The 21681-nt window shown below is 39.4% G+C and overlaps 1 protein-coding gene across 5 annotated transcripts in view; it reads left to right on the top strand.

The window, feature by feature from the left end:
• The window catches only part of SLC12A7 (solute carrier family 12 member 7), a 142234-nt gene that overhangs the window by 15485 nt on the left and 105068 nt on the right, over positions 1-21681 (top strand). Inside the window, exon 1 of one of the 5 annotated variants that reach the window (XM_039329236.1) lies at positions 13564-13731. The exons of the other annotated variants lie outside the window; for them this stretch is intronic. Coding sequence (XP_039185170.1) covers positions 13689-13731 — 43 coding nt within the window. The 5' untranslated portion in view covers positions 13564-13688. Of the gene's footprint in view, positions 1-13563; positions 13732-21681 lie in introns of those variants that run through there. 5 annotated transcript variants of the gene reach the window in all.

Raw genomic sequence — 21681 nt, 5'->3', positions numbered from 1 at the left:
AAGGAATCTCCAGCTTATTAGATGATGCTGTAGAAGTTTTTTTAATGTTATTTATTTAATCTAATTTATAGAGTCACCCATTTCATAATCAGATAACTCTGGGCGGCATATAACAAAAATAATATTTCAGATTTAGCTTGTAAATTTATTTTTCCATCCAGTGTTCTCAAGCATGTAAGTCATATTGTAGAGAAAAGGTGAGATTAAAATTATTGTACATTTTTTATTGTTATTTTTTTCCCCTAAAAGATTTTGGTTTGTTTTTCAAATGAATTGTATGGCTTATATGTTATATAAGAGCTGAGGTGGCGCAGCAGTTAGAATGCAGTACTGCAGGCCACTTTAGCTGACTGTATTCAGCAGGTCAGCGGTTCAAATCTCACCGGCTCAAGGTTGACTCAGCCTTCCATCCTTCCGAGGTAGGTAAAATGAGGACCCAGATTGTTGGGGGCAATGTAAATATATATATATATATATATATACATTGCTTACTGGTGTACACCGCTTGCACTTAAAGCGGTGCTTGCACTTAAAGCGGTATATAAGTCTCATAAATAAATAAATAAATAAATATTAAAGGTGGAAAAAATTCTGAAGTGATTTATCTTGGTCTGATTTTTTTACATCTCAAAAACCTGGCATGTTAACATGGGAGTCTGGATCCCATGTTTTTATATCCATTGCATGGGTTTATTTTATACTAGCTCAACCGTGAAATGGGACGTGAAGTGTTTGGGAACGTGAACTAAATTTGTTCTTATGAATTACAGGACAGGGGATGTAATTACCACTTTTAGTTCTTAGAAATCTTAAAAGAGATTTAGGGCAAAAGTATGTTAGATCTACTTTCCTGCTATCAGAGAAATTCAAGATTATCTCCAGGTACTCAGCATAGGCCATTAGTTAGTTAAATGCCTTTCTACCCTCCAGGTATATGCCTTAAGTCTCTTAGAACTCAAGATTTCATGATTCACGCCTCTCTCTTTGTTGCGTCTCCAGACGGTCACCACGATTTTGGCTTTGACGATGCTGGCGGTAGCCTGTCCAGAGAAATGGTCAGCAGAAAGATGACTTCATCGATGGACACAATGAGCTCCTTGGGGGGGACGGCCATTGCCATTGTTCCCGGGGTGCCATAGGCATGGGTCAGGAGTGTCCGGCACTTCTGGAAGATGTTTCCATTGGCGGCTGCCTCTCTGGCTCCAGCCGTGCCCTCCTCCGCTGCTTCACCAGGGAGGGCCTTGTCTCCAACGCTGCTGCCAGCCAGGCTGACAATGGCGAAGGCCGAGAGTGAGCCTGTCAGTTGCCCCCAGGGCGGCTGTGGAGTGCCGCCAGCTCCCAAGCAGCACCGCAGGATCAGCAGGAAGTGGACCGTCTTGCCCAGATAGAGATGGTTCCTCCAGGCAAGGCCTGGTACCAGCCTGGCTCCCTCAGGAGCACCACGCGGGCTGGGAAGGGCACAGCCAGGAAATACATGAAGTAGTCGCACTGGGACTCCATGCCGTTGAGCAGGCTGGGTGGCGGGCGAGCTCTCAGCCGAGTCACAAGAGATGGCTGCTCCTGCTGCTGCTCTGCCGGTGGGGCACGCGGCAGCGGGGCCAGGGTGGCACGGCATGGGTGGCTGGGGTCCCCCTGGTTGGGCTCCAGGTGGGTGGGTGCGGAAGGAGAGGAGCGCGAGGCGGCAGGAGGCAGATTCGTGCTGGGATCCACAGGTCCATTAAGCTGCGGCCGCCACCCAGAGGCCTGGCTCACCCAGCATAAAAGAGGCAAAACGGCTGGCTAGCAAGCCCCACATAGAGGTGTTAGAGCACGCCAACGCCCAGCAAGCCAAAGACCACCCCGAGTGGGGAAAGCTGGATTCCCATTGGTGCCATGGCCCCCCTAGTCCCAACTAGAATTGCGTGTCTCCCCCTGTGCTGGGCCTGGGCGGCCATGACATCGATGGGGATCTGGCTTTCCCCACTTGGGGTGGCCTTTGGCCTGCTAGGTGTGGGTGTGCACCTTTACGCGAGGCTTGCTAGCCAGCTGCTTCACCTTTGTGCTGGGCGGGGCTGTCGCTCTGGACGGCAGCGGCCTAATGGACCTGCGCCAGCTGCTGGTAGCAGCAACTGCACACGTGCCCACAGAAATGGCTCTGCGTGCCGCCTATGGCATGCATGCCATAAGTTCGCCACCACGGGACTAGGCAAAGATCATCCAGTTGGTTTTGTGCCTAAAGCAGGACTTGAGCTCACAATCTCCTGGTTTCTAGCCTGATGCCTTCACTACTACAGTAAAATTATCAGTATCAAATAGTAGTTTTATCCAAAATTTTGAAAAGAAAAATAGGGCGTGACTGTAATCCTTTTGCTGAATTTGTGAAAATTCCAGAGCTGTCTGATTGGCTTTAGTTGAAGACTAATGTTGACTAGACTTCATAGGTCTGGGTTATTAACCAGAAAAGCTATTTTGCATGATTTTAATAAAGTTGTTTCTACCAATTTGTTGTTTGTATTTTTATGCCTTTAGCAACCAAAAGACATAATCACAGTTAAGCAGATAAACTTTTACCAACATTTCCCAAGGTAACAGACATGTGGCTGTTCAGTGCATGAAAATACTAATATAATGATAAATATCTTGAAAACTAGCATGTTAAAAATAGCAGATTTATTTATCTGGATTTGATCAGCAATAAACATTAATTCTAGTGACCTTTATTCTGACAAAGACAGCTAGAAATAACCTGTTCACAACAAAAATAATTAGATAATGATCTCATGTACAAAGGATCTAGCTTTGCCTTTTGAGTCATATTACCCAGCAAAGCTACTTTTATGATAATTGATATCAGATGTCCCATTAAATAGAATTACCTCTATCTTCTTTAATAGGAACATTTTGTATGTAATAGAAAACTAGTAGTGAAGTTTGTGTTTATATCAAACAGAAGTTTTAACACAATCTGAGATTCACACATTTTCTGATTTATGATCAAAATAAGTTTTTTTTAGAGTCTCACATAATAAGACATATTTTTCTTAACAATAGCTTCTTGAGTCAGCCAGAGTGGTAATATATAAATTTCCCAGTATAAAATAACTATATTGCAGAAAATTGAAATATTGTACACTTTGTATTTTTAAACACCTTTTACAAATATAAGATATTCATTCATTCCAAATATGTAATTCTGAATGGGTAACCATTCTTAAAAACGAGATAAAAACAATGTTTCAAAATAATAAATAACATATTTAGCAGCCAAGAAAAAAAAACACATCCAACATTGAGTAGCGTAGCAACAATAAGAGCTCAGCCACACATCCAGGGTCTCATGCTTGACCAGCAGAACCTGGTCTTCAGCAGGGTTGATGTGCGTCTGATCTCCAGGGGGAAAGATACTTCAAAGAGCAGGTTCTATGGCAGGAAATGGCCCCTTTCTGGATTCTGCCAGATGATTATTCCTTAACAGATGGGACATGGGCTACGCCTCTCCTGCTTTAAAATGTGTATATAAAGTGGTTGGTCCATAAAAGTATGATTGATATATTTAATTGAAAATATAGTTTATCCAAATACTAATGATATATTTGTTGTGGAATTTACTTTAAACTGGGTTATTTTCATTGCTGATGTAGGAATCACAGGCTGATGAATTGTTAAGATGTGCAACATGTCTACATTTTTGTCATTTTGCAGAAGCAAGCAGACAAAAAGACAACAGTGAAAATAAAAGAAATGGTCAAAATTGGGGTGAAACAAGGTCATGTGTTCTGAATTACATCCTCCAGTTATGAAAGTGTCACTTTTTAGAGAACTAAATCTAAGAACACAGTTTGCCACATGGAATGTTGTTCAACCAGTCACATCTTGTGAACTGTTGATTTGAATCAGGGTTTTCCTTTATTCTAACTAAACCTCCTAGTTTTGCTTGAACGTATTGTGACCTAGTAAGCTGAATGTAAGAAGACCCAGCAAGTGCTTTGTAAATGGCTTGTTTAAACAATATTTAAATAAAACAGGGAGGGATGGAACTTGCTGATCAAACACTTGAGAGGCATAAATAGCTCTCGATATATGACACAATGGGCCACAAATTATGCAGGACTGTTTCAATGAATGCACAAAACAATGGTTGATATGAATGTAACATTTAATACAAAAATACAAACGGTCATATTTAAGGGGATGCTTTGGGAGTTCATTGTATGCTTAAGTGTGTTGAACACTGTCCTGAATTATGCACAATGGGAGCTAATGTTTTATATAACAGTTTGATAGCTGGAAAAGATGTGACATGTGCAGATTAAGTTTCAGAACATGATGCTATTTGCAGAAGGAATATCTAATATTGTAATCTCAGTTATCCCAGTCTAACATTTGTACTTTATTGGTATTGCCTAAATACATGATGCTTAGATGGCAGATGGAGAAATCAAATCCCAGCTTACATAGCAGTTGTACCATCTGTAATGTCAATTTTTGCTCTCTTCCCTCTTCAATTTTTTTTTCTATATGGCATTATTGTAATATCTGTCTGTCTATCGGCTTGGAATCAGGGCTGAATATCTCTTTAAAAAATATTCTTTTGTGGCAGTAGTTTTGTGGTGATTGTCATGAATATGTCCTGTGCACAAGGTCTCAGATTCTGGACCAGCATTTCCATATAACAGGGTATAAAGGTTGAAATAAACTTATCCAGAGACACAAACCACATATTAAAGACATTTCCAAATTGTTAGGTTGGACAGTTAGAATTCTGAGAGCATATTATGAGTGCTGCTTGCTTATTTCCTAAAGCATATGTAAAGCAAAGTTACAAAAAACACCTATTTATCAGAAAGTAAAACCAATGAAAATTATCTTTACTGCTTCCTCTGCCTTTCTATCATGCTATTGACCCATATCTTAGCTTTGTCTTTTTTTCTAGATTGATAGGCACATTTAGAAGTAAGGCATCATGCCACAATTATGTTCTGTCTCTATTTCCTAGGAACACTTGTGGGATTTTGGAAATAAAGACAGGCTAGGATTTAATTACAATATGTGACCATCTCATAAAACATGTTTATGTCAGGTAGAACATGGGTCTAACAAAAGAGATGTCCTGTGAGGAAATGGGTGGGTAGTAGGCTGGAAACTAAATATATTACATGTTAACATTTTTAATGGAGCCTGTCTTATCCTTTCTCTCTCTCTTTCCTTCCTGTAATTTTGTTTTTTAGTCAGATCCCTAAAGTTCCAGCTGCTAATTCTCCCCCTGATGTCTATTTAAAAAAATAACTACACAGGTGGATCTTTTTTAGAGAAAAAAATGACTAAAGAGTACATTGAAAATTGTAGCAAGGCAAGGATACAATTCTCTATCCTGCTCGTGTGCTTAAATTGTAGCCTTCCAAAGCAATATTTGTTTTCCTATTTTTTATTGAAAAACTGATGGTTAAGCTACATAATACTCTTGTATTTACTGGGTTGTTTGCTTCTCACTTCAGGAAGGAAAGGCTAGAGTAAGGTATATTGGGATAGAAAAGTAAATATCCAAAACCTTTTACAGGGAACTTTTTGTATATTTAGTTAAGCATGTGGTGGTGCAATTGTTCATTTATGTTACTGACCAGTTTCTTAATAGGCTTCAAAATAAAATGTGCCTAGTTTTCTTAAAAACTGGAAAATATTGGTCAGGTCTGGCAAGTTTCTTTTAACTGAATTATTTTTGAATGAGAAGCCCAATGCCATACGCATATATCCAGATGTAGTTTGAACTGAATTCAAATTCAAATACACTTGGAGAACAACTTTATCTTTATTATACATGGAAAAACTATTACATTGATTATGAAATGAAGGAAGTGCAAAATATGTCCTGTACGTGTGAGGAAGAAATATAGGTGTGATATTACTAAGTATTGTATTTTTTTTTTAAAGTAAGTTGGATTGGTTATAGATTCTAAAAATGGAAGCTCTTATTTTTTTGAAGACTCTGGAATCTGGAGAAGCTAATCCACAAATATTATCTTTGCATAAACCCTTATTTACCAGCATGTATCAATTATTGAAATAAAAATAGGGTTGCTAGATGATGTCTTTTCAGAAAGAGTTTCTCAATGAACATATAGGAGAAACTCAGTGGAAGCCTCTTTGAAGCATAATGCTTAAGGAAAAAAAGCCAGTCAACAACTAGCTAGAAAAATGCACTGGATTACATTTGGTCCAAAGACGTTTGGTTCCACAAGCATGTCTTACAGAATAGAAATACAAGGAGAATTTGAATCATAATTCTTTATTAGAGAATAAGTCTTCCTATATCCATTTGGAGTCACTTTTAGGTTCTAATGGCATTCTGTGTTTTCAAACAAATATGGGAAATAATAAGCTTCTAGAAGGCATTTTTGTTTCACTGTTAATCTTTGCAATCATCATTGGTTATTCAGTCACATTTGTAGCTAAACATTTAACACAAAAATCCTTATATAGTCAAAATTACATAATGCAACATGCATGGTTATGTAATGACACAAATTCAGCCAGGGCATATCTGATGAAGTTAATAAAGGTGCAGTGTTTACATTATCAATCATGTTTTGTCACTTGTCACCCGTCCTCTGCAGATACCCATGCAAGTATTTCAGAACTGGGGACCTAAGGGGATCCCCTAAAGTTATTAATACTCAGAAATACAACATTGATAAAGAGGTTTTCTTTGAGTGGTTGGAAGCCTTATAACTGGGAATTTCCAAAAATAACATGGATATAAAATCGTGAGAACTCTACTGTCTCACCATAAATGTAACAGTTGGTCTCTCTATAGGTGAAGATAGATATGTGGAAGAGATGTAGACATAGATATTGATACAAAAAGGCCTTGCAACAGACAGCATTTGCATGCCAATATTTCAAAAAAATTATAGCTAATGCAGCATTCTCCAGCATTATGAGTGGAGAATCCATCGGTGGGTTGTCTCAGCCTTCTTGCTCAGATAGGACTAAGTCTAGAAAGTTGCCACACTTCCCACTGGGCTAGACTGACCTAGTTTTTCGACTTAGTCTTCGCTCAGCAGGACGCGTTATTCTGAGATTCCTTCTGGACTTAGCTATTAGGTTGAAAAACTCCTGTGGAATCTCCACTCCATCACCTTTAATTGAATTTCTCCAAATTATTCCTTCTTACCTCAGTGAATTGGCCTCTTCCAAAATAACTTGAACATAGCTTAGATTGTTCAGACTTCTATCAGCTGCTCCAAACCTCCAGACCAGCAGGGAGGGCTTCCCCCGTGGCACAGAGCTTTCACCGCTTTCAGGCGGCCACCACCTGATTTCAGGACCGACGAGTTCGGCTGTAGCTCAGCCGACCCTTCAAATGCTCTCACAAGCTCCCTAATGGTCATCTGAGGCTTGCTGACACTAGGGAGGCTTTGTGGAGTCAAAAAACTCCACTTTGCATTGCTGACTCCAGGACGAGAGGATTTTCTCATTACGGTCAGAGATCTTCTCTACGGCCCCAGGGCAGGCTGACTTAACTGTAATTCCTCACAGCCGGCAAGGAGGTGCTGTTCCGCAAGGCCTAGCAGGCAGTTTTAGATAACTGCCTGGCTGTCAGCCATTGTTGTCTCGCTCAGAGCCCGGGGTTCCCTCTCTGACAGACCAGATTTGTGATTCGCTCCCATCTCAGATATCTCCTACCCGGAATATCTTGAGTACAATGGCAGACAGTGAGATTCCTCAGCCTACGCAGGGCTCTTCTGGCTCCCCCGCCAAGAAGAAACGCAGCTCCTCAAAATTGGAGGTGGCAGGGAGGATTAAGGCCAAGACCAAGGCCATTTCCACCAAGAAGCCCTCCAAAGCTGCTGAGAGAGAGGCCACGAGAGATATCAGGTGCTTGAAAGAGAATTCTCCAGAGCTCAGAGGCTCTCCTCTAGTGGGGCAGAATTGGTTTCCTCCGTACCACTGGTAAGATCACTATTCGAGCCCGAACACGCGCCGCTTACCACAAGCCCGCAGGCATGGTTTCCTCAGGGGGAAACTGGACAGGTGGATCTCCCTTCTCCTACCTTACAGGTACCCAGGGGGTTTCCCCTTCCCCTAGAACACAACAGGGACCGGAGGCCACATATATGCCTACAGCAGTAGGCCTTTGTCCAGTAGAGCGGCAGGGGGTGTGGCCTGACCAGCTTCAGGCTCTAATGGCTCAGGCCTTCGCGCAGTACATGGCCTCCTCCATGGGTCAACGGCCCCCTCAGGAGCCCATACCATCGTCAGTTCTGCCCCAGGCAGAGGCAGCCCGGTTTACCAGCTCTGCCTTTTCGGACAGAACATCTCAGGCGGGAGATTTGGGATCGGAGGACTACGAGACTTCTGGCATGCTGGTGTCAGATGATGAGGAAGCAGCTTCAGATCCTTCTCCCGTTACCGGCCTCTTTGATCCTTCTCTGTTCAGGTCACTGCTCCTGAAAGCATGCACGTCGGCCAACATTGCCCCTGAACAGGAGCCACAGCCGACACCTCCCACCACCCAGGACTCGAACCTTCTGTTTTCTGAGCCGGTGGTTGCGGAGAAGCAGATCTCCTGTCTGCCCTTCTTCTGCAGCATGGTACAAAAACAATGGGCCTCCCTTGGTATTCTTCCCTCTCCCAGTGGGATGGAAAATAAACTCTTTAATGTTTCTTCCTCCTCCTCACTTCTGGAAGTGCCCCTTGTGGACATACCCTTAACCTCGTTATTTTCTTCCTCCACGATACCAGGAGACATGGCCGAGGTCTTGAGAGCAGAGGACAGGAGGCTTGAATTTTCCCTCCGCAGGTTTCATCAAGCCTTGGCGTGGTCGGTAAGGGCAGCGACATCATCGTCATTCTTCGCCAGATCTTCCATCATCTGGCTTCGCAAACTTCAGGTGCTGATACCCCCTGACCAGGTGCGAGCACAGCAGACCTTGGGCAAGCTGGTCGCCGCATCTGAGTATGTTGCGGACGCCTCTCTTCATTCTGCCAGGTACTCTGCCCGGTCTATAGCAGCCAGCGTCTTGGCCCGCAGATTCCTTTGGCTTAAACAGAGGCAGGCTGACCTGAAGTCCAAGTGGCATCTGGCATCTGCCCCTTACAGTGGGACTCATCTTTTCGGCACTGTCCTCGATCCTTACCTGGTTGAAGGGAAGGACAAACATAAGGTGCTAGCACACACTTCTAGGAGAGTGGACAGGAGATCCCAACAAGACTCCTGGAGGCAGTCCTTTCGTGCCAGACCCATTCCTTCCGGTCGGCCCAGTTGGACCTGGCACTCACCATCAGGACTCTTCAGGTTCATGGATTCTCTGTGAACTTCCAAAAGAACCACACAGACCCTTCAACTCATCTCCTTCACCTGGGGGCAGTCATAGACTCGGAGGTCTGCAAGGTTTTTCTTTCTCAGGAACGTCGGGACAGCATCCAGACCCTCATACACCGGGTTCTAATGGAGAAGGTAGTTCCTCTAGTCGTGCTGTCACAGTTGCTGGGGAAGATATCTCCTGTAGGGGACTCGTTCCATGGGCCAGGTTGCACTCCAGAGAGCTTCAGTGGTTCCTTCTTCCCTTTCAGAAGTTGAACATGAGCTCTTCCAACAAGAGGTAAGGGTTCCATTCCAGACATTATGTTCCCTCCGGTGGTGGACCTCCCCGGCGATGGCCAAGGGATCCCTCTTCAAGGAGCCGGCCAGGCTCACTTTGACCACAGATGCCAGCTTGTTTGGCTGAGGGGCTCACCTCCACTCACAATTGGCTCAGGGTCGGTGGTCCTGCTCGGACCTAAGACACAGTATAAACTGGTTAGAACTCAGGGCCATTCATCTGGCCTTACGTCACTTCTCCACTATGGTGGTGGGACAGTATGTTCTAGTGTTAATCGACAACAACGTGTGCAGCAAAAGCACACGTAAACAGACAGGGAGGGACCAGATCCAAGTCCCTTATGCTCGAAGCCCACAGTTTGAACTCTTGGGCAGAGACCAATTTATGATCTCTCAGGGCAGAACATATATCGGGGAAGGTGAACCAACAAGCAGATTCCCTGAGCAGGTCTACTGTGGACCACTCCAAGTGGCGTCTGGACCCAGCACTGTTCAGGGAGATTTTGGACAGATTCGGTCAGCCTCAGTTAGACCTGTTTGCCTCCCCAACCAACTCTCAACTGCCCAGGTTCTTCTCCAGGTTCCCATCCCCAGGGGCAGAGGGAACGGACGCTCTCCACAGTGAGTGGCCTAGGGAGTTGCTGTACGCCTTTCCTCCCCTTCTCCTGATTCCAGCGACCATCCGCAAGATGCTTCAGGGGCAAGCGGAGATTATATTGGTTGTTCCACATTGGTCGAGGCGTCTGTGGTTTGCCGACCTCGTGGACCTTTCCATCTCACCGCCATGGAGGATTCCTCCAGAGCGCATCTCCCTCAGCCAAGGGGCCTTTCAACACCTGGATCCCCAGTAGGTCCAGTTAACCGCCTGGCACTTGAGCGGCGGAATCTAACCAGATAATCCTATTCATCGAGGGTGATCTCCATGGTTCAAGCTTCCAGGCGCCCCTCTACAAATAGGATTTACGATGAGACATGGAGGAACTTTTGCCTTTGGTGCACCAAGCACCACCTTCAACCTCTTTCAGTAACCATTCCAAATATTTTGGATTATTTGTTGGAGGGTTTAGACAGGGGATTAACTCCAGGACTGTCCGTAGACAGGTGGTGGCCTTATCCACGGTTCTGATGTGTGACAATTCTGTTCCTTTGGCCCAGCACCTAGTGGTAAGCTCCTTCCTCAAGGGGCAACTAACGTTGATACCCCTCTTGGGACTTGTCTCAGGTTCTTCAGGCCCTGACTTCACCACCATTTGAACCAATGCAGTCTTGTATTCTACGGCTCCTTTCAATGAAAGTGACTTTCTTGATTGTGGTCACATCAGCGAGACACATTTCGGAGCTTGCGGCCGTCTCCGTTAGAGGAGCCTGTGCATTTTCCATGAGGATAGGTGAATATCTGGTTTCATAGGACTCAGGAGGTAGTACTTCCCAACTTTTGTCCCAATCCATCTCATGGACTGGCATAAACTGGATGTGCGCAGGGCCCTGCGTTATTATATCAAACAGACGTCTGCCTTCTGCAAGTCCAAGGCCTTGTTCGTGTCCTTTCAGTCCTCTTTCATGGGTCAGAAGGTCTCTTCTTCGACCATTGGAAGATGGATCAGGGCTTGCATCACCTGTGCTTACCTGTCACATTCCCTACCAGTTCCCAGCCATATCACTGCCCACTCGCAGTGCAGCCACGTCAGCGGCCTAGTCGACGCAGGCATCCATTGAGGAAATCTGCAAGGCAGCAACTTGGTCCTCCCATTCCTCCTTTGTCAGGCACTATAAGTTGTACAAGTTTGCTTCTTCGGATGCTTTGTTTGGCCGGAGGGTGTTGCAGCAAGTGATTTCATCTAGTGAGACACAAGCCCAGACTGTTCCCCCCCCGGTAGGGACATGAGTGGCTTTGGTATGTCCCACCAGTGGATTCTCCACTCATCATGCTGGAGAAGGGGCGTTGTCTTACCTGAACGCCTTTTCTCAGCATGATGATGGAGAATCCACACCCACCCTTTAAGGGCTGTCTGGCCCTATGCCAGGGATAGGAGGAGCCAATGCGTCAGACTATTGTCGGTTGCTTCGCCTTGGTCCAAAAACTGGGTCAGTCTAGCCCAGCGGGAGGCATGGCAACTTTCTAGACTTAGTCCTATCTGAGCAGGAAGGCTGAGACAACTCACCAGTGGATTCTCCATCATCATGCTAAGAAAAGGCGTTCAGGTAAGACAACGCCCCTTTTCATAGTTAGACTCTCTACTAAACATGTTAAGCGTATAATCAGACCAGTTTGCATTCAGATGTCAGTCTTCAGAACTATAGTCTTGCTCTGTTTCCCATACTCTCTATGGAATTATTTATTTAGCATATGACAAGTCTCTGTGGAAGAATGAGTATATAAAGGTTTCATATTGTTTCATGTGTAAGAATGTGGTCTTTGACAGCAGGAAGCTTTAGATTTTAGTTTTATTCACATTTTAAACTTATACAATGGACTATTGAGGTCTCTTGGCAGCTTACAATGTCATTCCTTGTGTTTGCAAGGTTTGCTTGTTCTATGTAGTCATCGTATTGTTAGAACAAAGCTATCAGTGCACGATGAGCCAAGGTATTTTATTTTTCAATTGGTTTTTTGCAGAGCTATCTGATTTGACTAGGATGAATGATTTACTCAAGATAACCTAGATGGCTTCCATTTCGTAAGGGAGGAGTATTAGCTGAGTTTCCAGTCTCCTACTCCATTACCTTAACCACTACACTCTATGAACTCTACCTCAGTAGCTTACATAAAATAGAAATTCCAAATTAAAACCTTGGATACTAAAACAATTTAAAACTCTGATTATGAATAATTAGTATCACTAAGTTTTAGCTAAAACGTTAGAGCCACACTTGGGAGGAAGAATATTCCAAAGAAATGAAACAGATAAAGAAAAGCATTGCTCCACATCTCTGTAAGTGAAATCTACAGCAACAGTATTCAAATTAACTCTGTAAACCAATCAGATTAGAAAGAAGTAACTATGTTTGCCTGTGGGAGAAAAAACTGCTGAAGCTAAATGTTACAAATCCTCTGTGGCTTGGCATACCCTTCTCATATGTATATGTTTGGACACTTAGGTCATTGAGATCCTCTTCCATGTGCTCCTCTAGACAAATTAAAGGACTTTGACTAAGATGAAAGTTTTGTAATCCATGACATTCCATGAAACATCACTTGGTATAGTAGATACTTGTCATTTTACGCCAAAGGAAGATATCCCTCTTAGGTTTTAATGGTTTGGGAACAATAATTCTGATGTGCAAATAATTCTGTTTGTCCTTTGCCAATTACTATTTGCAGTCCACTCACATTCACTATTGGGCAAACTGAATATACAATAAATGCATGCATTGGATTGCAACTTCACTGAACATGGTAACTGCAGGATGAGGAGAGCAGTTTTATAAGGCAGCTGGAGGGCCGGCAATAACTTGAAGAAAATCAAATAGCAGATTTAGTGATTGGCTAAATCTCTGAAATTTCTAAATTTCCTATCAGATGTACTCTCTGTTAAGAGTATCTCACTTCAACCTGTAAATATTTTATAAAGGCCCAGATCTTCCTCTGCTACTGTTTGGAGCAGTTCAAATTAAAAATAATGCAATTAACTTGAGGATTTAGAAGTAAAATTTAGTCCTGTAAGCTACTGGCATATGAATTGCCCACTGTCGATATAATCTGATATTTGCTGCCTTTATATGCACAAGAATTGCTTGTCTAATGAGCGTAGTTTATTTAATGAGACATCTGTCGTAAACATCTGTTCATCCTATGTGTAGTTAAAGACTTTCTACCTGGTGGCATTTGATGATAGAGATGTAGGCTTTATCCTTACTGTTACGTTTTTGGCTTTATCACTGATGAGCATCTCTCTCAGTTTAATCTCTAGGAGAGAATTGACACTGCACTGCAGCTTGGCTTTGGGTCACATGCATACTTTAAACTGCATGAAGCTCTGATGACTTGCTTCAGAATTAATCCAGCACTATTGAGAGGCAGGATTTGAGGTCTTGTACAAAACAAGAGTGCAACTGTCAGCTTTCTGCTCTTTCACTTTTTAACATTTGGAGTGTTAAATTTCTGGTTATGAGTATACAAGATTATGAGGAAGGAGGTGGCCCAAATTCAGGTGAGTCTTGATTTTTAAGAGAAAGAGAGGAGGGAGGGAGGGAGGGAGAGAAAGAGAGGGAAAAAAAGAGAAAGAAAGAAAAAGAGAGAAAGAAAGAGGGTAATGTCTCTTTTAAACTACTAGCTATTCCTCTTTTAGTGAAAAGTCTGCTGAAATCATACAAACTTTTCAGAAGGTGCATTTTCCTTACATTTCATCAAATTTAATTTGTTATATTGAGATAGAATTTCATGGCAACATATTGTGAAAATATGTTCTTAAAATGTGCAATGTAAGAGTCCTCTGCTATTTAAGTCATAATGTGCTTCTTTCAGAACTTTGGTATAATATACTGATACTAAAATATAAGATGGATTTGATGCAGAATATTAAATGTGCATTTATAATATTTTACGTTAAGTAAAATAGATTTCTTTGGATTTCAGAAATGGAAGCAAGGCGCTGTTGTTAGGAGAGTCATAGTTGAATTATGTTTGATTGTTTTGATCGCTGGTAATAAAAACTGAGTTCAAATGGAGAAAAGCAAAATGTTGTGGGTAAAATCAATTCCAGTTTCTTTTTTCTTCTTGAATGTGCTGCTTCTTTTTCTGACTGACAACCGTCTTTAGATGCTTTTATCAAAGGGGTCCATAAGTACACAAAATATCATGTGTCTGGGAAGTACTGGATCATGCTCCAAAAGTTCTGTTATTGTTTTAGAAAATTATATTTTTTATCATAGATGTCATATTTAGTTAATAATTAAAATGCAGACTTTCCATCTCCTGAAACCCAAGAAAATTCCTTAAAATTTGTAATCTTACCTTTTATTCATGTTTTTGATGATATAATTCTGAACTGTTCAGTGGTATGCTAAATTTCAGTACTAAGTCTATAGTTCTGTTGTATAGTGGTAAGATATTGCAAAGGAAGTAGAACTTGTAACTTGATAATAGAGTATATGATTTCCCTGTATGATTCTTTGGATTTTATTTTTGAATAATTATCTAAGACCCTGGAAAATCTGGATTGGTTTAACTAGTAGCTTCCTGTACTCATGTGTTAGCATAGAAACCTAGCATTAACATAATGTTAATTGAAATTAGAAATACTCTTTTTTAGTATTGCTTCACATTTGGAAAATAAATAATTTTCATTTCGTTTTAAATGTATGGTGAATGATTAAAATACATTTCCTGGCCATTAAAAACAGAAGACTAAAGAAAATCCTCATATGCAATATTATTTCAGTCTACATTAAAGCTTTAGTTGATTCTCCAGAATATTTTCATCGTAAAAATTATATGCTGGAATTATTTTTATATGATTGGGGGGGGTAGTTTAGTAATGAACTTTGAGTTGAAGTTCTGCTTATAAAAAGTAGGCTGTTTGTTGTTGAGCTTTAGAGCCTCACCCTGTGGTTCCCAGACTGTGTGTCATGATACCCAGCAAACTCACAGGAGGGTGCCACAAATTATTTTAAAATTTCAAGGAAAACAGTCTGCATCTGTCAGATACCAAACAAATTACTCAAGGTAGTTTACACTTTGGGCCTAGAGCTTCATGAAAAAAAAAATACTGAAGCACTAGGGATGGTATCAACAAAGATAATTTGAGAACTTTTGGCCTGACGTATTGTGGAGTTAATGAGCTGGGGGGAAAAAAAGAAAACTGTTTGTTTTTAAAGTATATTGGACTGGTTTGTCAATACACATCACACTATAAAGCATTCTAGTTAGAGTTCAGTGGATGCATTGGTGAATAGTGTATATCAAGAATAAGGATAAATAAATCTATACTTTTGTTATACATAGCAAACGTTTATGGATTAAAAGCAGTTTTTTCAAAGTCTTTGTCAATTATATTTCTTCTGCTATCTTTTGAGACACATGGTTACTGCTCAGTTATTTGCCAGTGATGGATCAGGATGAGAAAGGAATTTGAGGCCACCCTTCATATCCACAGCGAAGCTGCTCCTTCAGTAAGATCTAGTCGTATTCAGTGCTGTACAATGTAATATTTTAGGGAGTAGCAGAAAAGTTCAGTGAAAAATCATCTTTGGAAACAAGTAAAGTAAAATTGTTTCATTAATAACATTTATCTGATCCTTGCTCTGTTATGCTGGTCATGCCAAATAAGAAGTGCACTGCTGATTATGGGAGGTGTGATTGTTCTCTGAAGAATGCAAGATATTCAGGACAGTTTGAATAGCAACCATCAGGACAGACAAGCTAACAACTAATCTACGGTATTGTTCTTAGGTTGAATCTAGTAGAGTAGCTGGCATAGCTATCATTCATGTAATAACAGCTACATTTGTGGAAACAGCAGAAGTGAGAAAGACAGTAAGCACAGATATAAACTATCGGTGTTACACTTAGGAAACAACTGGGAAATGGTTTGCTTGAGTAAAAACAAAAGCATAAAAATTTTAAATAGGACAAGCTGAGCAAGAACTGCCAATTCAAAATTGATCTTCATAGTTTTGTTCACAAAGTAATGGTCTAATCAGTTAAGACATACTGTATGTACATTTTGTTACAAAGTAATTTCAGAAACTAGGTAGAATATTCAACGATGAATTCAATCATTTTTATAAGAATATGATAGGTCAGTATTATTAATCTCCTTTTAGACATGGGAAGCTTTACTTAAGACAATACAAGCCTAAAGTCATTTGGTGGTTCCCGGATAAGTTGATGTGAAACATTTTAAATGAAATTTCCCAATACCTTTTTATTTTGGCAAAAAATATTTGGCTAGGTATTTGACTTTGGGGGGAGGGAATCTTGTGCCAATTTCCAAAGTGTATGGATGCTATTTATTTATTTCCCACTTTATCATTTTTACAAATAAGGTATCAAACATATCTAACACACCTTCCTCCTATTTTCCCCACAACAACAACCCTGTGAGGTGGGTTGGGCTGAGAGAGAGTGATTGGCTGTGAAATACTTTGCTATGAAAACGGGGAAAACCATTGATTACATGTTATCTGCTCTTCTTTTTCATAGCTAATAATACTATCACAATGAATATTTTCTATAGAGAAAAGAGCATGGGGGATTATCTCCCCAGGAATGTTTCTTTCAGCCAAATTAGGAATATTGTATGTCAGTAGCAAGTCTGTTTGTTATTGTTCAGTTGCTAAATCATGTCCAACTCTTTATGACCATAGTACAGCAGGCCTCCTGTCCTCTGCTGCTTCCCAGAGTTTGCCCAAATTCATGTTCATCATGTCAATGACATTATCTAACCAACTCATCCTGTGCCTTCCCCCTTTTCTTTTGCCTTAAATCTTTCCTAACCTTGGTCTTTCCCAGTGAGTCCTCTCTTCTCATTTGGTGGCCAAAGGATTTGAGTTTCAATATCTGTCTTTACACAGGTAAAGGTCAGGATTTTGATTTTCTCCAGTATTGTCTGGTTGGATCCCCTTGCAATCCTAGGGACTCTCAAGTCTTCTCCAACACCACAATTTGAAAAGAATATCACAATTTGAAAGCAATTCTATAAGAAGTCTCTTAAAATGTAGTCAATTAATTGGGTAATTTGGGGGATAGTGTTGGAGATTGTAAGGAAGTTAATGTCACAGAACATACATTTCTTCATTTGATTGCCATTATTGTTTTCCTAAGCATTTATTTAGTAGCATAAAAAAAGATATTTTGGTAGTTTGGGATATGCAGCATTCTAGGTCCAATGCTAACACTAGATTCAATTATTGTTGACTTTTTGTTCAAATAGAAATATAAGATTACAAAAATTGCACAAAGAGGAGAGGTAGACATCCCTAAAGGAGTGGGGACCGTATTGCAGCAGAGATCTGTGGCCTCACAATGAATTCTGGCTGCCACAGTCTCTCCAGAAGAAGAAAGATTATTACTCTGGACTACTGCTACTTGTGACTAGATTGCAGGAACTGAGTTCTTTGTGGTCAGCTCATGAGTTGAGCAGCTGGGAGCTGGGATTTCTGTCAAGCTCACAGCTGCAATGCAGCCTATATATGGACATAAGATGCACACAAGCTTCATTTTTAAACACTTTTGGATATAACTAATATCCACCTAAAGAGAGATTTTCTGAGCGGTAGCATAAGAAAATTTCACTTGGTGAGTCAACATTCTTTCTGGATTATAAAGGGAAAAAATGCTTTAAAGCAGTGTTTCTCAACCTTGACAATTTTAAGGCATGTGGACTTCAACTCCCAGAATTCCACAGCCAGCAATGCTGGCTGTGGAATTCTGGGAGTTGAAGTTCACATGCCTTAAAATTGTCAAAGTTGAGAAACACTGCTTTAAAGACTTAAACACTTTTGACAAAAAGCTTAACAAGGAATGGATGTAAGAAATTTAAAACAGATAAAGGATATAGTTATTTTGAATTTTTTTTATACAAATTGGTATTATTTTTTATACAAATTGGGGGGGGGGTTGAACAAATTGGTATTAAGATGGACAAATGAATGGGAGCTTGGGAGAATATTGCTTTTTTATTATTATTAAAGAGTACAGACTAATGATTTTACAAAACAAAACATAATGGTAATATGAGCCAGATTGTGATGGGGATTATAATAACACTGTAACTATGGAGACACTGACTGTTATGCTGACTGTAAAAAAGGGGAAGCTTGCTTTTCTCTTTCCCTTGTTTGAGACACTTTCATTTTTGCCTTATAAATAACGTCAGCCACTAGAAAGCAGCAAAAGTAGTAGGGAGGGGGGAAAGGTTTGCTGGAGCAAACTGCAGAGAAGAGGAATTAAACAATTTTTATTCAGAAAATGTCTGAGGAACTGGTTAGTAAGTTAGCTGAATCACTTGATACCAAATTGACTGAATCACTTAATACTAAATTGACAGCTTTTGAGAAAAAGGTAGATGAAAGACTTGTAAAGATGAAAAAGGAAATGAAAGAAGAAATTAAGTATCAGCGCAAGAAGCATTTAATGGAGCAGAAATAATAGGCAAATCAGAAGGTCGAATAACTGTGATGTACTAGAGTTTTGTGAGGGGAAATGAAAAGAAAATGAAGAGAAGATCGGGAGCCTTAGGAATATACTGTAGTTGTCAGTGGTTTTCTTATTTACAGTTATTAGAAAGATTTAAAGTAGATAAAAGAGTTTATGGTTTTGAACACTAAGACTGAGTTTGAAATTGAACTGTGTACAAATGATGAATATGTATTCCTAAAATGTATAAACATTTAATAAAATTTGAAAAGAACAAGTGAAAGAATATATGATAAAGTGGATTAAAAGTTTTGGTTATAATATATAGATGGTACAGTGGGAAAATATCTGGGTGAAAGGATTAATATTTGTATTGTTATAATCTTAAAGAGAATGTTTATAAAATGATGAATTGTTGATACATGCCATCAGATAAATTGTGTAGACTATATAAAGACACTTCAAATTTATGTTGAAAATGCGAATATAAGAAGGAACATTTTATCAAGATTGTTGGACATATAAACAAGCTAGAAAAGTTTATATTCTAATACATACACAGATTCATAACATTTTCAAAATTAATATGCCATTGAGACCAGAGGTGTGTCTTTTGGGATTGATAGACAGATGGGAAAAAGCAGATGGGAAAAAAAACTCATGAAACTTTATGATTTGTTCATGATTATGTGTGATTGTTTTATGATAACTGCCACAAGATTATTGTATGAACAAAAATGGTAACATTTACAATATCTACAATGAAGGAATAATTGATGAAGATGATAGAATTTGTTGAGATGGCCAAGTTGACTTGTTTTATTATAGAAAATAAAACAATATCTACATTTAATTGCTGACTACAAAACTCTTACAGGTTTTTTGCATAAAAAAGAAAAATGGAATTTACGATTTGTGGGTTGGATGGTTAGACAGGATACATTATAGCGTAGAAAGAAGAGACTCATTTTGAAACCATAGATTAAAAGGTCAATTTTATAGTTGTAGTTATGCAGAGCTGTAAAGAAGATTGGAAGCTATTTTTTGTGTCCTTTTCTTTTCTATTTTTATAACTTTTTTCTTTCATGCATTTTTGTCTTTTTGATTTTTTTTTCTTATTTTATATTACTTGCTATTAATTTTTATCTTTCTTTTAAACATTTTTTTGCAATTTTGAACAAATTTTAATAAAGAGACTGGGATTATCCAAATCCTTGTTTCTTAATTTGTTTAAATTTTTGTAACCTTTCTCTGTTTCTACATTTATAATTGTTGAATGCTTGTGAGTTTTATCTTGATATAAGCTGCTCAGAATCATCTAAACTGCAAGATGGGTGGCAAATAATTTGATTTGATTGATTGATAAATAAATATTCAGATGAAACAGCAAAACATATTGCAAGACTAACACAGTAAAGAATGTTAGGTTCATAGTTTTCCTTTTTCTTTCATTCACTGATATTATTCTTGTTTCATGCCAGTGCATAGCCTTTTTTCTATCTTGAAGAGACTATTGCTAGAATTTGCCTTTTCACCAGTCTTTAAAATGCCAGGTGGCAGATGTGCTGTTGTTTGCCTATACAAATAAAAAGGTGAACTGTGCTTTCTTGGTAAACCAGAATTGGAAGTCCAGCATCCTTGTATTCTTAAACTGTGAATTGGCATTTATACCTAAAGAGGCAGAGAAGGAATAGAGATGATTTTTCTTTGAGTAGGCTGTTTAGCTCTGTATTATCTCTTTTAATTCTAAATAGCTTTTCTGGATCAGTAATGCCCAAATTCATTCCATAACCAGTTATCCTATCCATTTTTAACAAAGATGTCAGATATTGTTTCATGGATTTTTCTGCATGCAAGTTCTGCATGTTATTTGGACTTTTCTCATGTACTTTCACAAGTTATATCCTTCCTAAAATGTTATTTATCAAATAAAAAATTGATTACAACGATTTAAATTTGTTATGGCTGCCCATTCCAAAAGGCTATGGAGATTTGTAGATAATAAGCAATGTATTGATGAAAAGAGCTTCTAATTCGCTTTTTGTAAATGCCATAGTATTAATAAGTTATAAAAAGTCAAATATGTTGCACAGTTAGGTAAGCTTTCATGAAGTTTTAAGTTCTGTGAAATTTTGCACACGTTCCTCTTAGCCCTTTTCAGTGTACAACATTAAGTTTTTCGCTCTTTTCCATCTTTTTAAGAGGAGGCTTTCAAACTAGTGAGCACTTATAACATCAAAGGGTTATGTCATGTAAATGTATTAATTGTTAATAGTGGTAAGCTTGAAATCTCTTGGTTCAGAGTTCCTGTGCCAGTACGTTCTTCTAAATTCCTGAATACATTCAGCAAGATCATAGTCTGATGATCTGAAGGCACAGATGAAAGTTATGTTGATGAGAATCAATGACAGGCTCTGATGACAAATCTAATAAGGCCAAACTAAAGACCAAAGATATCTGGAATGTCTGGAATTAGTTTAAGGTTGCAAAGAGTTAGCAAAGTTTACACCATAATAAATCTATTAACTTTAAGATTATCAGATGAGACTCATTGAAAAGATAGAATATGTCCATAGAAATAGCTGCAGGATGAGAGAGAGAAAGGTCTTGCACAAGAAAAAGATTTAGTTTTTTTATATGTGCTATTTAGTATTTTTTTCTTATGAATGGGGAATCTATTATCTGTCCATCCATCCATCCATCTAAACCAAAGGTATATTTTGAAAAAGATAATATTTATAAATGGAGAGATAATTTCTAAGTTATACAATTAATGCTCAATACAGCATTGTTAAATAATAAACTATACCAAGCAAAGGAACTGCTGAGTTATTTTCATGATATTAAAAACTAACATAAAATTTTGAACTCCACTATATAATTATTTATAAATATTAAAAAAACACTCCTGAAAAAATAATCCTGTATACTCCCAACTGATTTGCCATACCGGTTAGTGTAAACTTTAGACATCATATTCAAAATATTTGCATTTACCTTGTGTAATATCTAAAATATATGG

Source organism: Crotalus tigris, unplaced genomic scaffold (assembly GCF_016545835.1).
Source record: "Crotalus tigris isolate CLP2741 ecotype Arizona unplaced genomic scaffold, ASM1654583v1 scf7180000024391.5723578, whole genome shotgun sequence".
NCBI lineage: Eukaryota > Metazoa > Chordata > Lepidosauria > Squamata > Viperidae > Crotalus > Crotalus tigris.
Note: the sequence above shows the minus strand (reverse complement) of the source record. Positions and strands in the feature narration are given on the sequence as shown.